The 18851-nt window shown below is 46.3% G+C and overlaps 1 protein-coding gene across 1 annotated transcript in view; it reads right to left on the minus strand.

Moving 5' to 3' along the window:
• Positions 1-18851, minus strand: part of DCHS2 (dachsous cadherin-related 2) — a 1925309-nt gene that overhangs the window by 796680 nt on the left and 1109778 nt on the right. The window contains exon 5 of the mRNA XM_069631304.1: positions 3942-4961. Within this exon, the coding sequence (XP_069487405.1) occupies positions 3942-4961 (1020 nt within the window). The remainder of the gene's footprint in view (positions 1-3941; positions 4962-18851) is intronic.

Consider the following 18851-nt stretch of genomic DNA (forward strand, 5'->3'; position numbering starts at 1 on the left):
AACAATCTATCAGTGGACGGTGTACTCCCTACTCTTAATTGGCTACAACAGAGACTTTGGGGGGCATGGTGTCAGTGTTTCGTTAATTATATTGCTGAAATTAGGATATTTCCTCCATGCCTCCTTGGCACGTGCTTGTGTCAGTGGATAAGGGTAACCCGTACGTATGCTCTCTAGGGTGTGGACTCCCGCAGCAGAACAGGTGCACATTGAGATCATGGCCTCCACAGGCACATCATTTTTCCACCAAATATTTGTTTGGAAACTATGTTTGCTCAAGTCCACATAAATGTACAAAAAGGTAGAAAAAGCTGAATGTGTGACATTTGGCCCACCTGTCTGTTTTTGGCAACAGGTGGTCGTGCTGGTTAAATAATGAGCCGAGCCAAAACTAGACCCCAATATCCCCACCAACTTCCGTCCTATCACTTCTGCACCATTTTTATTAAAAATACTTGATCATGCAGCCTATTTGCAGATCCAAAAACACTTAGAAGATAATAACCTTTTGGGTCTAAGACAATCGGGCTTCAGACCAGGTCACGGCACAGAGACCGCTCTATTAGATTTGAAAACGCAAATGGATCAATACAAAGACAAGGGGGAACTGTGGATCCTCCATCTCCTAGATTTCTCTGCAACCTTCAATCTGGTCAGTCACAACATTCTCTGCCAACACCTTGAGACCGCCTCCCAATTCTCAGCAGACTCCATCAAATGGATTAAGTAATTCCTTACCAATTGAACCATGAGGGTCTTGTCTGACAACTCGCCAGCCCTTCCAGTCCCTGTGACCTGTGGCGTAATGCAAGGCTCTTGCGTTTCGCCCACTCTATACAATGCCTTCACTAAGCTCCTATTCGATAAACTAGACAATATGGGTATCACGTATACAAACTATGCGGATGATACGCAAATACTCATACCCATTACTGGATGTTATGACACTGACTCCAAAAACTTAAACAAGATATACTTGGCCATCCAGGTGTGGATGGCGCTTAATGAATTGTGTCTTAACGACGATAAGACTAAGCTAATCCTCATTGGTAACAAAACTAACCTCAATAACCTCCCTGAAACATACAAATCTTTCAACATCGACGGTAATACCATAACAGTCGCTAATGAAATAAAAACATTGGGGGTATATATCGACTCCTCTCTTACCTTTAATAGACAGGTCAACGCTGTTATCTCTTCAGCAGCCTACACTGCCAAATTGATAAGAGCCAGTAGACCGTTCCTCTCCGCTGATAACTCTATCACTCTGTCCAGAGCCTTGATATTATCCAGGATAGACTACTGCAACTCACTACTTGCAGGGACTATCAAAAAAATACAGGTTGTTCAAAACAACGACATCAGAGCGGCCTTAAACATTCCTAGCCATGAACACATTTCCACCATCAGGAGGAAGATCCACTGGCTCCCTGTCCAGGACAGAATCAATTTCAAAATCTTCACGCTTACTTATAAATGTATTGCAAATAAGGCACTCTTATACCCCAGTACCCTAATCCGCAAAGTCCAATCTAACAGACCAACCCACTCCCAGTACACCAATCTCCTAACCACCCCTAAGTATAGAAGACAGAAAGCAGGAGGAGCAAGTTTCCCTACTATAGCTCCTAAAATGCGGCATGCCCTCCCCACTCACCTCAGAAACGACACCTCCTTCTGGTCTTTTAGAAAAAATCTAAAAAGCCTACTCTTCAGGACAGACCTCCCTCCATAGATTCTTAGGGACTAGTTCAGTACCTACAATACTTGTGTATATAATGTATATTGTGAAATGTGTTAAATGTAATTATGCAACTATGAAGTTATGCTCCAAATACCTGTAACCATCGTCATAAGTTTGTACCTGCGCCTAGCTGCCTTTGGGTGCTTTATAAAGAAATAAATAAATAAATAAATAAATTGTGTTTCTATATATTTCTTGTTTGAAAATTCGAACACAAACATACTACTCTCTTCTTCCCCGAGCACATGAACATGTGAGTGTGGAAGAGGACACAGGTATGATTCCTGCTAATGCTCCAAGGTCCATGGAATAACAGATGTGCCTATGCGTGCATAGAGACTGGAAACCTAGGTACTGTAGCTAAACCAATGCATGTTCATTGCATGTTGGGAAACAGATGGGGGGAAGTATGGTTCATCGACTACTATTTATATGAACATAACCATGACATTACCTGCCTTTGTGACTAGTGGTGTGTGGATGTAACACGATGTGTATATTTCTTTTTCTTTGTATAACTCTCTGTATAGACCATACACACATGTGGGAACCTTTGCACTAAGCTTACAATCACGCCTGCATAGATTCCGAAGCATATTGCACCCATGGTTGTGTGAATCTTCGGGTATGGATTTGTTTGTGTTATAATTATACGTGTTTGGAGGTTACTGCATTTTTGATGTGTGTGAAGGATTGTGTCTGTGGTTGAGAATGGGACTGTCAAGTACATGCACCGCCCACACAGATATATCACATACCAAAAGATACCTACACCTAATGGCGTTTGGGGGGTCAATGTGTATGTATGTGTGGTGTGGAATGCTCTGCGTGGATATGTGTGCTCAGATGTAGATTATCCAGACATACACAGAAAGGACGCCCCCAGAACGTATCAGTGGGTTGCATTATTTGGTATTGTTTTGGGGTGTGCAGGTTTGTGTGTGCATATGTGGCTGTATGTGTCACAGAATTTGCACTTGTGGTGTTTAATTTGACTTGTCATGCTGTGTGAGTGTTCCCTCTCCCATCCACTGTCCCTGATATGTTGCCTGCTCTCCTCTCTGTCACATTTCCTTACCCTGCTATCTCACCAATGTTCTCCAAACGACCCACGTGCCTTTCACATGTTTTTATCTGTGGTTGTCTCTCTCTCTCTCCTTTTCTCTCTCTTTCCCTTGTGTCAATTCTTTTTTCTTCCTCTCTTATGCAGTCCTTCATCCGTCAGTCTCCCTATAAATCCTTCTCTTACTTTTTTTACCTCTGTGGCTTTGATCTTCCTTCCACTCACATATTTCCACTCTGTGGGCCTCATTACACAGTAGGCGGTAAAACATGGTGCTATTAGCACCATGGTTGCCGCCGGTACCACACCGGTACCACCATGGAGGAAAGGGGAATTACCACCCCATTCCAAGGTTGGCGGGCGGTAATTCCCCCTTTCTCCATGGCCCTTCCCCATTCCCATTTTTGCCCCATAATTAGCACCAAGGTCCCTTTGCGGGTCCCAACTTTAACGGCTGGTCTACACCAGCCGTTAAGGTCGGGTCCTGCAAAGGGACCTCGTAGTAAGGCGGTAAGAGTTAACGGTCACCGTTACCCTTACGGGTGACCGTTAACCCTTACCGCCTTCCGTGTAATGAGGCCCTGTGTCTCATTCCCCTGTCTCCTATCTGTGCCGCTGCATCACGTACGCATCAGTGGCCTTGCTCCCAATCTCACCTGTGTGTCTTTCACTTGTTTCGTACTCACCAGTGTGTTTTAGATTCTCTCTCTCTCTCTCTCTCTCTCCAATGTAGGAAAGCCTGCCATGCCTGCCATCCGCCCTCGTTTGAAAGCATCGTACACATCTAAAAATATTCTTCCATTCAATGTGTTGCACCATTTGCATTTAAAAGTAGTGACATTTTCATGTTTGTGTCTTTGGCTATCAGAAGGAAACCAGCAAACCAACCTGCCACAATGTTTAAACAAATAAGTTATTACTTACATTGTTCATGTGTTGCTATATACCTGGTACTGGATAAAATTGAAAAATTGATGAGTCACTTACTTTTTTAAAAAACTACGAGAAAAACAATAAAAACCCTATAGAAGTGTAAATATGGCGGCCCTCTCTTTGTTATAAGCCCATCTGGTCATGCACCACCATCCTCCAAACCACCTGTCAATGCCATCAGAAACGGTCCACCATTACCTGTCTTGGAGTTGATCCTGAAGCAGCTTCCCCCAGACAGGAGACTATATGACAGCTGTCCATTCCTTCCTCCATCCTTATCAATCGCTGTGATTCTTCCAACCACGCCGTGAGGGAGCGGGCTTTCGGCAATGTTGAAAAAATAGGCACTGTGCGTGAACGCGGGGGAGTGGTCGTTTTCATCTTGTACTTTAACTCTCACTGTGGTGGCTGCATCTGGCCCAGTGCTGATCTCTTTGCATCTAGCAAGCACCTTAATATTGTACATCTGTGTCGCTTCATAGTCGAGAGGCCGGCGAAGAAAAAGCCAGCCTGTGCCAGGGTAGATTCCAAACACTGCAGAGTTCCCACTTGTCTCCAAAGAATACCTAATATTTGAGGCATTGGTCCGTGAACCCAGGATGTGGGCACGGACTTGATGAAGTCTAGCACCCAAAGAGAAACTCTCACTGACCTCGATCTGGTAGACCAAGTTGTCGAAGACCAAAGCACTACTCATCTCCTGCTTCTCAGCAATAATGGTCAAGTTGAAAAGGGAACTCAGTTGAGGGGTGCCACTGTCTGTAGCTTTTATCTGCAAGTTGTGCTCAAACGTGGGTAGATGTGAAGGCAGGGATCCATTAAGATATACTACGCCAAGGTCTGGATCAATGAAAAACATGGTTTGCCTTTCACCTGCAAGACTGTATCGGATCACACCATTGAGCCCACCGTCTCTATCCTCAGCCTGGGCAATAAACACAGCTGTGCCTGGAGCAGTGCTTTGGCATATCGTCAGCCTTTCCGACGCTTTGGGAAACAGTGGATGGTTGTCATTGACGTCAGTCACAGTAATGTTGGCCTGGGTGCTGCTGTAGACTGGGGAGCTTCCCAACTGTGACTGGACTGTGAGAATCACCACAGGGTGCAGTTCATGATCCAGCTGCTTTTTGGTCCTGATCACACCAAATTGGTGGTCTATGGAAAATACTGTCAGCGGATCACCAGAGGTGATCTTATATGATACCGGTTCTGTAGAATCTGGAACAAAGAAAGTACATCTGTTAAAGTGCATGTGCAAGGCAAAGGCATGCAACCATACCAGTTATGCTCCATTTTATTGAAATGGTTATTACATGTCTAAAATTTGATATCCATCCCGACAGGAATGAGTTCTCAGGCCATTAGCAAATAACATTTACCAGCAGTCAAGTATTGCCAGTTACTCTTTCCATTATACACAGGTATTGATAGCTACAATGCTTACACAGGGTACATACTCTAAAAGAGGGCGGCTAAATATCGAGACGTAAACGGCGTGCCAGAGGAAATTAATGACAATGCATACACCTGACTGTTCAGCATCAGGACATATAAAAGCAGCAAGTTGTTGTTAGTGTTTTGAGGCCAGACACATCTCTCCACTGGAGAAAAGCCTTCTGTCTTATCGCTCTGTGTACTCAGTGGTAGAAGTGTATCGAAAAAAGTAGTGGAACTATGGTCTCGGCAGGGAAGAGGGTAAGCAGAAGCATAGTGCAACATGTGACAAGGAGTTACGGCCGGGGCATTGCAATAGTCTAAGTGACTAGTAACTAAGGCTCCTATTACAACTTTACACTTGCACAGGGACATTAGTGGATGAATCTTCTATATAGAATGGCAAATATGTCCGTAACAAGTAAGGAATGATAAATAGAGAAAAATAAAAGTAGTGGAACACCGCTCCGACCGTTCCCGCTCACTTCGATCACTGCGTGTGCTGTTGCAAATCTGGTCCTGGGTGTTTTCCAATACCTTGACACTATTGATTTGCTACCGAGAAGGCTTTCTTCATCAACAGCTTCTCCAATAAGAGATTGTTATGTTCCCCGATAAGTCTTTGGACATGTTGGTCACTTTGCCTTTTTTATGGTACAGCAGACAGAAGTGATACCCACTCCAAAATGCCAGCCTGTCAATTTGAGACACATTTACAGTGCCAAAATATACAAGTGAAAGTTCCTTTGACATTTGTACATCTCCAGCAATATTCCAAGTAGAATACCTTTAGCTTATTTATTATGGACTATGTCCAATAAAGCATAAGCAGATCCTCTGTTGTAATTCCTGACAATGTAATGTATTTATGTATTTATTTTTTTATTTTGTGTTTGCTTGTGAGACGCTAATACAGCAAGTAAAATACTGTTTGTGTTCAAAGCGCCCACCGGGCGAGGAGAGGGAACAAGGGAGTGAAACACATTACAAACACAATATTTAAAGCAGTGGGAGGAAAAAAGAACGATCCTACTATGCCTTGTGGGCATTCAGAAAGTGCAAGTGCCGCAAGGAAGAGGGCAAAGGAGATTAGTGCTGGGGAGTCCGAGCTCATGGATGAGCCACAGATGAAATGTTTGGAATGTTGCCTGCTACACGGCTAGGAGCCATGTTGGTTATAAGTGTGAACCTCCAGGGAGGAGAGTGTGCCAAGGCAAGTTCTGCGGGTAGACAGGTGCTGAGGAGATTGGGTGTGGGAGGTCATGAGCCCCGAGGATGCATAAGGGCCCCGGACACCAGTCACAGCAACTATGGGATTAGCAGAAGAGGGAAGAAAGGAAAGAGGAGGTAAAGAGGAAAGTCTTGGGCAGCTTCTGGAATTTAGGAGAGGGGAGGTACATAACAACAACTGATGTTAAGGCAAGTGTCTGACAAGCAGTGGGTATAGAAGGGAAGAGGAAGAGGAAGAGAGGTGGAGCGCCACAGACAGGAAGTGCGAGGGAAGGGGCAAAGGGACGCAAGTGTGCCTGGTCCATGAGGGCCGGGATAAGTGCAGAGGGTAATCTCATTGGGAAGTGCGTAGCATAGTAAGAAGGGCTGGGGGCCCGGAGGCAAGTGCAGGGACTGGTGTGGGTGCATGGGACCTGTAAAGTTCTGAGGTGGGTCAGGCGACCAGTCAGCTAGCTGAGCAGAAAGAGGAAGTAGCAGGTAGAAAGCAGAGGTTAGCAGGGGCGTGGTAGAGAGAAGGCAGAGGAGAAGAGGAAGGTCTTCAGGAGTTTCCGTAATTTAAGAAGATCTGGCTCAAGACAGAGAGAGGATGGTAGACTGTTCCAGAGGGTGGCCCACACAGAGGATAGGGATCCACCCCCAAGTCTCAGTTTGGAAAAAAGTTCACTCTCATAGAGTTGGAGTAGGATGAGCAGAGTGCTCTAGAGGGAGTGTTTTTGGGAAAAGTGTGTTGTAAGTAGTGGGGGGGCCAGCCCCAGAAAGCCTTGTGAACTATGCAGAGGGTCTTGTACTTGATCCTTGCACCCACGGGGAGCCAGTAGAGGGATTTCAGTGCTGGAGAGATGTGGTCCCAGGGCTTGAGGCCGAGGATAAGTCTTGTGGTTCTGTTCTGGGTGAGTTGTAACGGTCGGAGTGAAGAAATATAGAGATTTAGAAGGAGACTGTTACAGTAGTGAAGTCTAGAGAGAACCAGAGCTCTGGAGGGAGACAGTCAGTGCCAGTGGATACCAGTTCAGGATCTGCTGGATGGGTCCTCTGCGGTTGGTAGCTCCTTATGTTCCCCGGGAGATGTTAAGGGGAGGGATCTTGCCTTGCTGTTGGAAATCCTGGCTTTCCTTCACTGGCAGAATCTGTAAGGCAGGCTGTGCCTTCAGCCAGGGTCCAAATGAGTCCTTCTTACTACTTTTGAAGTCGCCAGATGATCTGCCAAAAGAGGGGCTCAACCTTCTTTTAAAGCCAAATGGGCCCCAGTGATTGGTGCAGGCTAAGCCTACCTTAATGAACCAATCCTGTGTCCCCATCAACAATCTTCTGTTATGCGTTAGGTCATAACCAGAGTGCTTTGCAACAGGAAAGGTAAGCAATGACAGCATGTACCACTAAGTCCCACCGATCTTCCTGCCTGTTGTGGATCAAAGTGTCTCTCTGGTCAATTGAGCTCTCTGTGGCTCTTGATCAAAGGGCAGTACTTCCTTGAAGTTTTGCACTGTAAGAGGATTCAATTCAACACTACAGCTAAGTCAATGCCTAGTCTGGGATACTGAATGGAAACCGTTATTGATATATCTTTATGTCCAGTTCATGCGTTCTGGATGACTACCCCTATATAACACCCCTCTCTTGGAATCCTCCTGACCCCACTGAGCCAAGAAGTAGTTCTGTTTTGCAAGTTTAAAAGGTTTATTTGATAATTTAAACAATAGATATATATATCACACTTTATAATAAATTAATAATTGAATATCACACTGAATCTGAGCAGTAATCAATAATGGATAGTCTGGCACTAGCACACTTGTGAATAGGAACAGAAGAATAAGGTGGTAGAGAATGCTTTATACAAGTTCAGATGGATGTAATGTTGAATGAAAATGCAATACAGAAAATACTCAATATGATTTCAACAAAACAATGTAATCACTTTTCTCTGGCAATCCCCTCCCCCCTTTATGCAATGCAAGGAAATGGAAGAAAAGGACACAGTTCTCAGAAATGCAATCAAATGTAATTCAGTTCACCCCAGCAAGCTTAGACTACAGATCGGAGTTTTAAACACAGGCCCAAAATGCTTTTACATGTGCTGGCAATGAAGTGAAAAATATGCTAAAATGCTTTTAATTCCCCCTAGAGGTTCAGGGTGAGTGGTATCTAGTTAATATTAGTCCAGGCTCACTCTAGCAATGATTCTAGGAATGATTGGCAGGTTGCAAACGACTTTCTAACAGTTCTAGCAAGAAGATGCTGTTTTCACATGTGGAGGAATTTTCAAATCACGGTAAAATTCGCGTGGGCGTTTTTCGCGATTACAGAGGAACTATCGTTTTGGGGTCCTAGGACAGCCTAGGATCTCAGCTTCCAGATGAAAGTTACTGCAAGTCTCTAGGACAAACGGTCACGGAGATATGAGCGATATGGTAAAGGTCGTTTTTCAGATTTGAAATTTTAAAGTACAAAAAGACAAGTGACAGCTAGCAACTAGAAAATGACAGGTGACAGTTAGGAGGCAGTTCTGGTTAGATTAAAATAGATTGAATTATATTATTTTAACTAAGAGATTGGTTCTACACAGTTCTGCTGGTTACTCACAATATATTTTTGAAATAAATGGGCCTTGCCACGGATCTGGTCAGGTTTTAGACTGGACTCTGGTCTGGTCTCGGCACTTCACAGTGATCTGGGTCAGCTCTCTGGTTCTGCTAACAGTGGTCTGGGTCAGCTCTGCTCTCTCTCTAGCCTCTCTGGATTCTGGAGATTGATGGATTTGAAGTCTGGATCTCTGGATGTGGTATGGTCCGGCAGAGCGTCCCGCAGCAAATGGATTTGAAGGTCCCTATCTGTCCTGACTGTCTGCTTTTATGTGTTTTGAAAATGGGTGTGTGTGCAGCATCACTAGCCAGCCCGTCTCTCAACTGCCCATTGGCCACTTCATCCTCTTCCCCTTGATTGGGGGAATGAAATGAAGTGTCATCATGATGAGGTCTGTTTATGGTACAGAGAACCCACCCCTGTCAAATTACACACAATCTATATTTTGACCCAAAAGACATATTTCATAGCTACACAGTGGTTTGAAATTACATGCACCCATCATGCATTACAGGAGGTATACCCTGTCCAAATCTGCTCTTCCTGGGAGCTTGCATTCAGAAATGGCGACATTTGCACTTTTTAACTGGTTTCGCAATATCGGACATTACCCCAAATTTACACACATGTGCGCAAAGAGTATGGACATTAATTGATGAAGTGTCAGATTTTTAACATGCATACATTTTAAGTAATACCCTCTTAACTGCTAGCTTGCCCCCAGATCATGCCACCGGTTCTAAAAACCTCTCAAAATGTGGGCAGAAAAATCAAAAGAATTATGATATCATTTAAATAATTTTCACAAGTCCGTACTCATCTTTTTCTAAAACCATATTCTGGCTACAGGGGTGTGGTTTCCCACCAGCAAAAGGTTGAATTTCTGGTTTTTCCAGTTCTGCCAAGCCAGCTTGCTCTCACAGGCAGTGCTCCTCCCCTTTACTTCCAGGAGGAAGCTACTTTTACAGCCCCCGTAATAAAACATTTGCCTGAGTCAGGACAGGGCTTTGTTCAATTTCCTGCAGAGCCCAGGTAATTCAATCAGGGAAGTGTCATATCCCTTTTGGTGGGAGCAGCAAAAGGGCAGGTAGGCCTGGGAACACAGCTGTTGTGCAAGTCTCATCTCCTGTCGGGGGTAGCTGGTGGGCAGAATTCAGTTCCTTAAGCCAGGCCCCAGCTAATGTCACTTTTAGTTACCCAGTTTAAGTCAAGACAATGTTTACATATGCAGCTAGAATGCTGATTCTAAGTTCAAAACTATGACATTTAAACAATTGCAACCTATGTGACACTCAAAAGTAGGTCACTCATTTCTTTTAAACATTTTCGATTTTTGGTAGTTTTAAATCCAGTTTCAGTTAGGCTGCTGCAGACCTGCAGAGCTCAGCCAGTCTTGTTATGAACATTCAAGTCACTTCAGAATATAACTTTACATTGGATCCACCTCTCAGTAAGTCTTTCTTTGGCATGGTTTGGGTTCATTTATTCAGTTTTAAACAAAACAAAAAAATCTGGTGGTTTTAAAACGCCGGCTTTTTGATAGTGGTGAGTACTGGTACTGCACCCATTTTTGAAATTTAAGAAAATGAATTCCCCACAATTCTAGGTTGCTTTTGGCAATCAGCATTGCCATTCCCAATGGTTTCAGACTACTGTGTGGGTAGTCCAATGGTGGTTTTAGGCAGTGCCCTTCTGTGCCCATAACATCGGCAAAAATGGGTGGCAGCCTATTCTTCATGCATTTCCCTGTGCATTTTCTGGGAAGCTCTGGCCATCATGATGTTTTCCATGTCAGTACTGCACAGTTTTTGAGGTAGGGCTCGGATGCGTGGATAAAAACATCCCACAAGCCCCCCTCTTGCGATGGCCATTCTGTTTCACTGATGGGACTCGCAAGACCTGGGATGTTTCCTCATCTTCTTCCAATAGATGGCACAGTTCAGCATCTTTTCCTCCATCCGGTCGGATCGATCGGTTCTCCTCGCCGGTCCTGATGGGAATATTGGGCGGTACCCCGGGCCTCCTTGCGTCATCCTCCCAGTCTCCGGATCATCCTCCTTGGCCGGTCTCCAGGTTTTCTTTCTCCTAGGATGACAAAGGAAGAGCGGCAATACCTATTCATGGACATTTCTCCCCCACCATTGATATAGTGGGGTGGCATATAAATTTATAGTCAAAACATATGAACATGCACATTTCTTTTTGCATTCAAAAACCAAAACACCCACATTGAGAAACTCAGAATTTGATAGGCGATATGTAGGATAGTTTAAGTTAGAACTGAATTAATCTGAGACAGTACCCTCTAGGATTCCAGAGGATTCCTCCAGTTGTTGCAGAGTGTGCCTGGGATGGCAACACTTCAACTGGTTAATGTGGACCCACTTGTCTTCCCCCTCTGCCAAACCGCCTTTGGGGATGCGGATCTTGTAGGCCACAGGGGAGATTTTGTCTATAATCTCAAAGGGTCCTTTCCATGTAGGCAAACATTTTCGCTGTTTGGCCTGGTTCCTTTGGAAATTGTATAGATAGACCCGGTCCCCCACCTGATATTCCTTCCTGGAAGTTTTCAGGTCATAGTGGGTCTTCATGCTATCAGCTGATCTTTCTAGATTCCGCTGAGCATAAGCAAAAGCCTGTTGAAGGTGTTTCCTTAAATTCTCCACATACTCATGAGTTGTGGAGGCATTTATCAGTGTCTGCTCTTGGGTCCTGTGGAGCAAATGCTGAGGAAGCACCATCTTGCGTCCAGTCATCAACTCGAATGGTGACATTTTGGTTGCAGATGAAGGGGTAGATCTGATGGCCATTAGGACCAGAGGTAATCGGATATCCCAACTTGGCCCAGAATCTGCCACAAACTTCTTTAATATGCTCACAATGGTTTGGTTATATCTCTCTACTGCCCCAGAAGAAGCTGGCCTGTAAGCAATATGCAACTTCCTTTTGACCCCCAGTATTTCCCACATCTTTGTCATTACTTCACTGGTGAAGTGGCTACCCCTGTCTGACTCAATCCTTTGAGGTAGAGCAAAACGGGAAAAGATGTGGTTAATCATCAGGGCAGCTGCAGTTTCTGCCTTGCAATTTGGGGCTGGGAGACATTCCACCCACTTGGTAAACAAGCATGTCACAGTCAACATGTACTTATTCCCCCTAGCAGAGCGAATCACCGGGCCTACAAAGTCGATTTGTAAATCTGACCATGGCAGGGTCATCCCCCTCTTTTGGAGAGGCGCACGGTGCGTGAGGGATGATGGCTGAAATTGTGCACATACAAGACACCCCTTCAAGTATTGGTCGAGGTCCTGCCCCATGTGTGGCCAGTATGCAACCTCTCTTAAGATTTCCAATGTTGTGTGAAACCCCCTATGACCGGCGGTGGCCGCATCATGGGCGTGACTTAACATCAGGCTTCGGAATGAGGTAGGAACTACCCACTGATCGTGGCCAGCTTTGGATTTCCTTACCAGCAAACCGTCTTGGATTCGGAACATTTTTGGACATTTCATCAACACTCTTAGGTCCTCTTTCCCAATGTAATCGGTATCCGTCAGGGGAAAGTTCTCAGGGTCCTCAAGGTGTTGGTAAAATTTACCAATTATTGGATCCCCTTTCTGAGCTGTAATTAAATCAGCATCAGGGGTCTCCTTACTCCATTGTGCAATTGAAAGGTCGTTGTGAGCATTTGTCTGGGACCTAGTGATAGCAGTGACCTGGATTTCCCCCAACAGGGACTCAATCTCAATTAGATCCCCTTGGATGGCCCCGGTTTTGGCCAACTGATCAGCTAAGTCATTTCCAGTTTTGTCTGGTCCCTCTACTTTGGAATGACCCTTGATCTTTTTCCAATAGATGGTCATCTCATTCGAGGTGACCAGATCATCAATGTTTTGGATCAACTTCCCATGTTTCAAGGGTTTGTTATTAGCACATAACATGCCTCTGGTTTTCCAATTAACCAGGTGCTCCACGAACCCGTTCCATACATAATCCGAATCTGTGATTATGACCAGTTCGTGGAGTTGATGCTGGACAGCAGTGAGGATGGCCTGATGCACAGCCATCAATTCTGCCACCTGACTACTTCGGGGACCAATTTTGTATCCAGCGGAGGGTTCTGGGGACTCATTCACCCATGCATTCCCTACGCCGGCTACCAGTTCTTTCTCCCCGTTGTTGTCAACATGGAAAGAGCATCCATCCACATACACAGTGGGCATTCCCTCACACTTGTCTTCTTCAAAGACTTTGTGTGGGGAATTAAGGTATGCCTCCATGTTGTCCTTGATTTTTAGACTTTCGTCCTCGAGACAGTTTTCTCTGGCACAATCATGCAAGTCAGCCAGACCTTGCGCGAGGGGACTCTTCTTGTGTTGGCCATATCTGACCTCCACAGGAAAGCCTTGCATTGATAGAATCCAGGAAGTAATTCGGGAATTACTCACAATTCCGGCCCGGATTCTGTCACTTTGGAGATATTGCAGAGGCTGGTGTGGAGTCTCCACTATGATGTGTTCCCCCTGGATAAACGGGCGGTAATTCTTCATTGCCCACACCGTTGCCAGGAGTGCCTTCTCACAATCGTTGAATTTTTCCTCCACAGAGGATAAAGTTTTGCTCGCATAGGAGATTACTTTATTGACCGTGTCATGCTTTTGGTATAATACTGCTGTCAAGCACGTATTAGAGAACCCCGTCTCCAGGAAGAACTCCTTGTTTCTGACAGGGTAAGCTAGGCAAGGCGCTTGTGAGAGGCTTCTCTTGAGTTGTTTTACCGCCTCGGATTGTTCTGGACCCCATTCCCACTTGACCCCCCCCTTCAAGAGATGAATCAGGGGTCTGGTGATCTCTGCGTAGCCCTCAATGAACTTTCTGCTGTAGTTAGTCAGTCCAAGGAGGCTCCTTAGTTCCCGCAGAGTTGTGGGGTCTTTCAGTTTCTGAAGTGCTTCCACTTTCTTTTCCTGGGGACAGAGACCCTGAGGAGTAATCTCATGCCCCAAGAAATTAACACGGGTTCTACACCACTGTACTTTCTGAAAGTAAAGTTTTGCTCCGGCGGCCCTCAACTGTGTCAGAACATAACGGATCTCCGCTATGTGTTCCTCCACAGATGAACTTTTGATGAGGACATCATCTACATAAGCCAGGTTACCCCTCGCACCCAGGTCGGGCATGGCCTTATGTAGGAAAATGTTGAATTCATTGCCGGAGTTGAGGTATCCGAAGGGAGTCCGGGTCCATGTATACTGCTGGCCCCCAAAGGTAAAAGCCAGTTTGTATTGGTCCTCCCTGCTGACAGGCACGGTCCAGTATCAATTGGTCAGGTCTATTGCAGTGAATACCTGTGACCCCTGGATCTGGGCCAGCCCTTGGTCAATGTAGGGCAGAGGCCATCGGGAAGTATGGACCCGTTTGTTGAGCTCCCTGAGGTCGGCGCAGAGTCTCCACTGGCCGTTTGGCTTCAATATTCCCAGCACCGGATTATTGAAGGTGCTGTGGACTGGACGGATTATTCCCCGGGACTCAAGGTTCTTAATTATTTCAGTAAGGGACTCCATTGATGCGAGAGGCAAACGATATTGCTTCACAAACACAGGAGTCATGCCAGGGTCCGTGGGGATTGTTGTTGTGTGGATGTCAGTGCGACCACAGTCATATGAGTCTACCGCAAAGAGATCTTGGAAATCCAAGAAAACTTGTTTCAACTTTTGCTTTTGTTCCAGAGTCACACAGACATCAGCTAGGTTGACTCTCTCTTCCACCATCTGCCTGAAGCCTGGAAAGACTTCTGGTTTGGCTATTTCAGCGACCTCCTCCAGCTGGGTGGAGAAGTCCCTGGTCAGAGTGCTGATTTGGACTGGAGGCTTCAGGTGGGAAAGGCAGCCCTCATGGACCTGGAAAATCACCTCATCCCTCCTGAAGTCACAAGTCACATCTTCCTTACCATAAGGGCAAGAAGTGTACACCAGGAAGTTCCCCCCATGCCGGGTAAAAATCCTGTCTGGTGTTGTATTGTCATCACTGTCACTGTCAAAGCAGTCCTTGGGGATTGGCCCTAACAGTTCATTACCTAAATCTATGGAAAAATGTCGGTCATCAACCGCCATTCCAATAATGGTGCCTGCGGCTAGAATAATACTCTTTAAGTCGCTGTTATCCACCTCTATTGGAATGGTGTCATGTTCTATGTTGACTAATGGTGTTGGGTTTACCCCTAACCCTTGCTGTTGGAGAGAAGCATTTAGATGTATGTAAGCATCAGGGTTTTGCAAATATTGTCCTCTTTTAGCTTTCACTTCCAGGGAGAATTGTCGAGTCCTTTCTGGGATGGTGACTTCCTCTTTGATCTGAATTTCAACTGCATAAGGTAGCAATTGAGCTGACCTAAATGCTTTTTCTGGATCATCAAAGCCCATGGGATTATCCGCTAATCGGGACCATGCTTTGAAGTTTATTAGGTCCAAACTAATGGCAAAGCGATTGAGAATGTCACTGCCTAAGTAAAAGGCGGCAGTGACGTCTCGCACGACCCAACAATTATGGACTATGCTCTTGTTGCCAATAGAGATTTTGAGCATACACCTGCTTGGCAGGAGCTGTTTGGAATTAGGTGCTTCCAGGTCCATTTCCCATTTGTCTATCAGTTTGAATGTGGGAATGGCTGGATCTTTTGGGAGTTGGCGGAACATGGCTTCGCTGATGAAGCTCTTACCGTTGTTCACACACACTCGAGCGAGAACAGAGTCCTTCCCATCATTTAATTGGACAGGGATGAACAACTGCTCTCCAATTTGCTGAATATCAGCCAGGCTCTGAGCTGATTTCACATCTTTCTGGACTATAGGAGTGGGAGTTTCTGATTGTGGATTAGTATAGAATCTGAGAGTGTTTCTTTCCAGCGTGGAGTTCCTCTTTAGACTGGAAGGAAGGTTGATTTTCAGAAATAGAGAGGACCCTCCATCACCAGTCTGTTGTCCTACTGCTATTACTGTCACGTCTGGAATTTGGCTATTCTGGAAGTGAAATTCTACTTGGTCAGATTTTTGTTCAACCATGTGGCAGGTGCCGTTTAAACTAACATGGTTGACACTCTGTTTTAATTTTATTGGTCGGCTAGTCAGGGTCCAGAGGACCTTGTTTACGCAATCTATTAAGGGTGACAACCTCCTCAGGAGGTCATTCCCCAGTAAACAAGGGGTGCCCTCTGGAGTCACTACTATGACTGGGTGTTTCAACTTGTGTCGCCCGATCTTAATGTCCAAGTCTGCAGTCCCCTCAACGGGAATTTCCTTCCCGTCAAAGTTCTGCAGTTGTCCAGGAAGGGAGGTGAGAGGAATTTGGTAATTCTCTCCCCTTCCTGCATTCAGTTCGTCAAAGGCCCTTCTGGACAGAAGGGTAGCTTGAGATCCAGTGTCCACCAGTGCCAAAATTGTACCCTGCCCCTGTACTTGTACCGGGGCATAGTATCTTCCCTCCTTATCCTCAAGGGGGCTCAGATAATGCACATTTTTGGACAACTGGTGGGCTAACTTTCTGGTTTTGGACATCGCTAGCAAAGAGATTTGGGCAGAATTCTGTGGAGAGCCTTGGGAATCTGAAAGAAAAAGTTGGCAACTGGAGATCAGAGCCATTGTGGGTTCCCCTGGCTCTGGTTCTGGGCCGCCCCCCCCTTTTTGGAGGCAGTCACCAGGATGGGTTTGAACCAGGGGATTTTCTTGCTGTTGGTTCTGGGATGAGATGGTGGGCGGCGGTAGCTCAGTCTCCACATCTCCCCAGTCTGGATTTGCATCCCTAGGGACCCATTTTTCTTTGGGAGGAGTTCCCCCCTCTCTGAAGGAGAAGATCCTTTTCCCAGGATCCTCTGAGGATCCCTCTCCCTCAAATTGGAAGATCTGTACCTCCTCCTCAAACTGAGTCTGTTTGGGTCTTTTGTTTCTCCTACCCCCCCTCTGCTCCTTAGGAGGCAGACTTTCAGGGGCAAGAGATTTTGTTTCCGGTTCCTGGGTTTCCAGGGGCTGTTTACAAGTGAGGAAGGAAGCTTCCTCCAAGGCTTTACACCCCCCTTCCCTTTGTGCCTCCTCCCTGGGAACTGGTGAGTTATCGGGGTGCTGCCCCCGTCATTGTTCTGGAGCACCAGGTCCAGAGTTGGGTGCGTTCTGCGCCGGCATGCCGATCTGAGGGTTCTGCTGAGCCCTCAGTATGTGACCCAGATCCCGCGCCATGTTTTGAACCTGGCGCTCCAACTGGGAAACCCGCTCAGGCTGATACGGGGCCCTGTTTTCTCCCCTGGGCTGATCCCGGGAAGGGTAGCTATCCCTTCTTTGGTAGTACCCCTGGTTGGGAAGATTTGGATACCCCTCCACCCTTGGCCTCCCCTCTCCCGGATTCGGTTGTCTGGGCTCAGGGAATTGGGGAAAGAAGGGTGGAGGATTTTGGGGTTGGAAGTTGGGTGGATACCTGGGGAAAAAGTTCTGCCCAGGATTTGGAGAATTTCTGCCCTCCTGTGGGAAGTTAGGAGGGAAGTTCCCTGGGTTAGGTGCTTGGCTGGATCCCCCCCCCTTGGGCTGGAGGAGTCCACACATAACCCAGGATGGGTCGATTTCCCTTGTAACGGGGACTTACATAATCAGGAGAGGGAGGGACCCCATTTGTGGGGCTGCCTCCCTGGCTCCCTGTCTGTGACTGGCCTGAGGACCTTCTGGGCCTAGCATTATTAGGTGCAGGTAGGTTTTTAGGCCCCCCCATCTCCAACTCTAAAACGGGGGTGACCTTTACCTCTGCCACCTTGGCAGCAGCAGGGGTGTTGTTGGCTTTGGGGTTTTTGGGCGCATTATTTTTATTTTCTATTGGCTTCTGCACCTCATAGATCCGGGTTGCCTGTTCAATGACCCAGTTTAAAGATCTTTTCTCGTGAAAATCCCTCACGAGCTGGGTCATTATGTATTTGGGCAAGGCATGGAAAAACGTATTAATAAATTCTCTGCTATCCGTGCGCACCCTTCTTGTGGTCTGTGCAAAAGCATGCTTTAACTCCAGCACAAATTCTTGTGGGGCCTGATCCTCCCCACATTGTAAATTGTAGGCTGCCTTTCGAGCCTCTTGAGGATTTCTATGAGTAGAAAAATGTTTCAAGATGGTTGCCTTATAGGTGGACCATCTTAAATGATTTTGGTCCTCCAGCCCCGCAAAGAAACTGGAGTATTCTGGTGAGAAGGTCCACTTTACATATTGAATACAGCTTTGGCTGTCCTTCAAATGAAAAGTCTCCATCATTTGCTCATAGAGCTCCAAGTGTTCCCAAACAGAATACTTGGCGTTCTTGTGATAAGGCGTGATGACACTCCTTATTGCCTTAATCTGCTTTAAGGGGTCCTTAAGCAAGGCCCTTTTTGTCTTATTGGCCCTTTTGGTCCGGGTAACCCTGGTCCATTCATCTTCTGGCTCAGAGGCACTGCTCCCAGAGGTTCCCGTCTGTTCTTCCAGGTTTTCCCGGATTCTGCGAGCCTGGGAATGGCTGGCAGAATGTGGGGACCTGGTCTCCTGTGTCCTGTACCGCTCAGAGGAGTCTTCAGATCCCTCCTTGCTGCCAGGATTTGATGGGTACCCCCCCCACTGACCTAACTGGGCAGAGGTTTTCAGGATGCCCTTAATGGGCCTACTCTCCTGGGGCTCCCCATCAAATTGCACTGTGCTTGGGTGCCCATACCCGGATGCCCACCCATCCATTCCTGGGAGATACTGGCCTATGAGCCCCATGCTTCTGGCTAGATAATAATCTGCCATCCCTGTGGCCCGGTGCTCATGTGCGCCAGGGGACATGGGGGTGGCAGAGTCCAGGGACTGAGAGATATAAAGGCC

This window comes from Ambystoma mexicanum, chromosome 6q (genome assembly GCF_040938575.1).
Source record: "Ambystoma mexicanum isolate Mex_15411 chromosome 6q, UKY_AmexF1_1, whole genome shotgun sequence".
Classification (NCBI taxonomy): Eukaryota; Metazoa; Chordata; class Amphibia; order Caudata; family Ambystomatidae; genus Ambystoma; species Ambystoma mexicanum.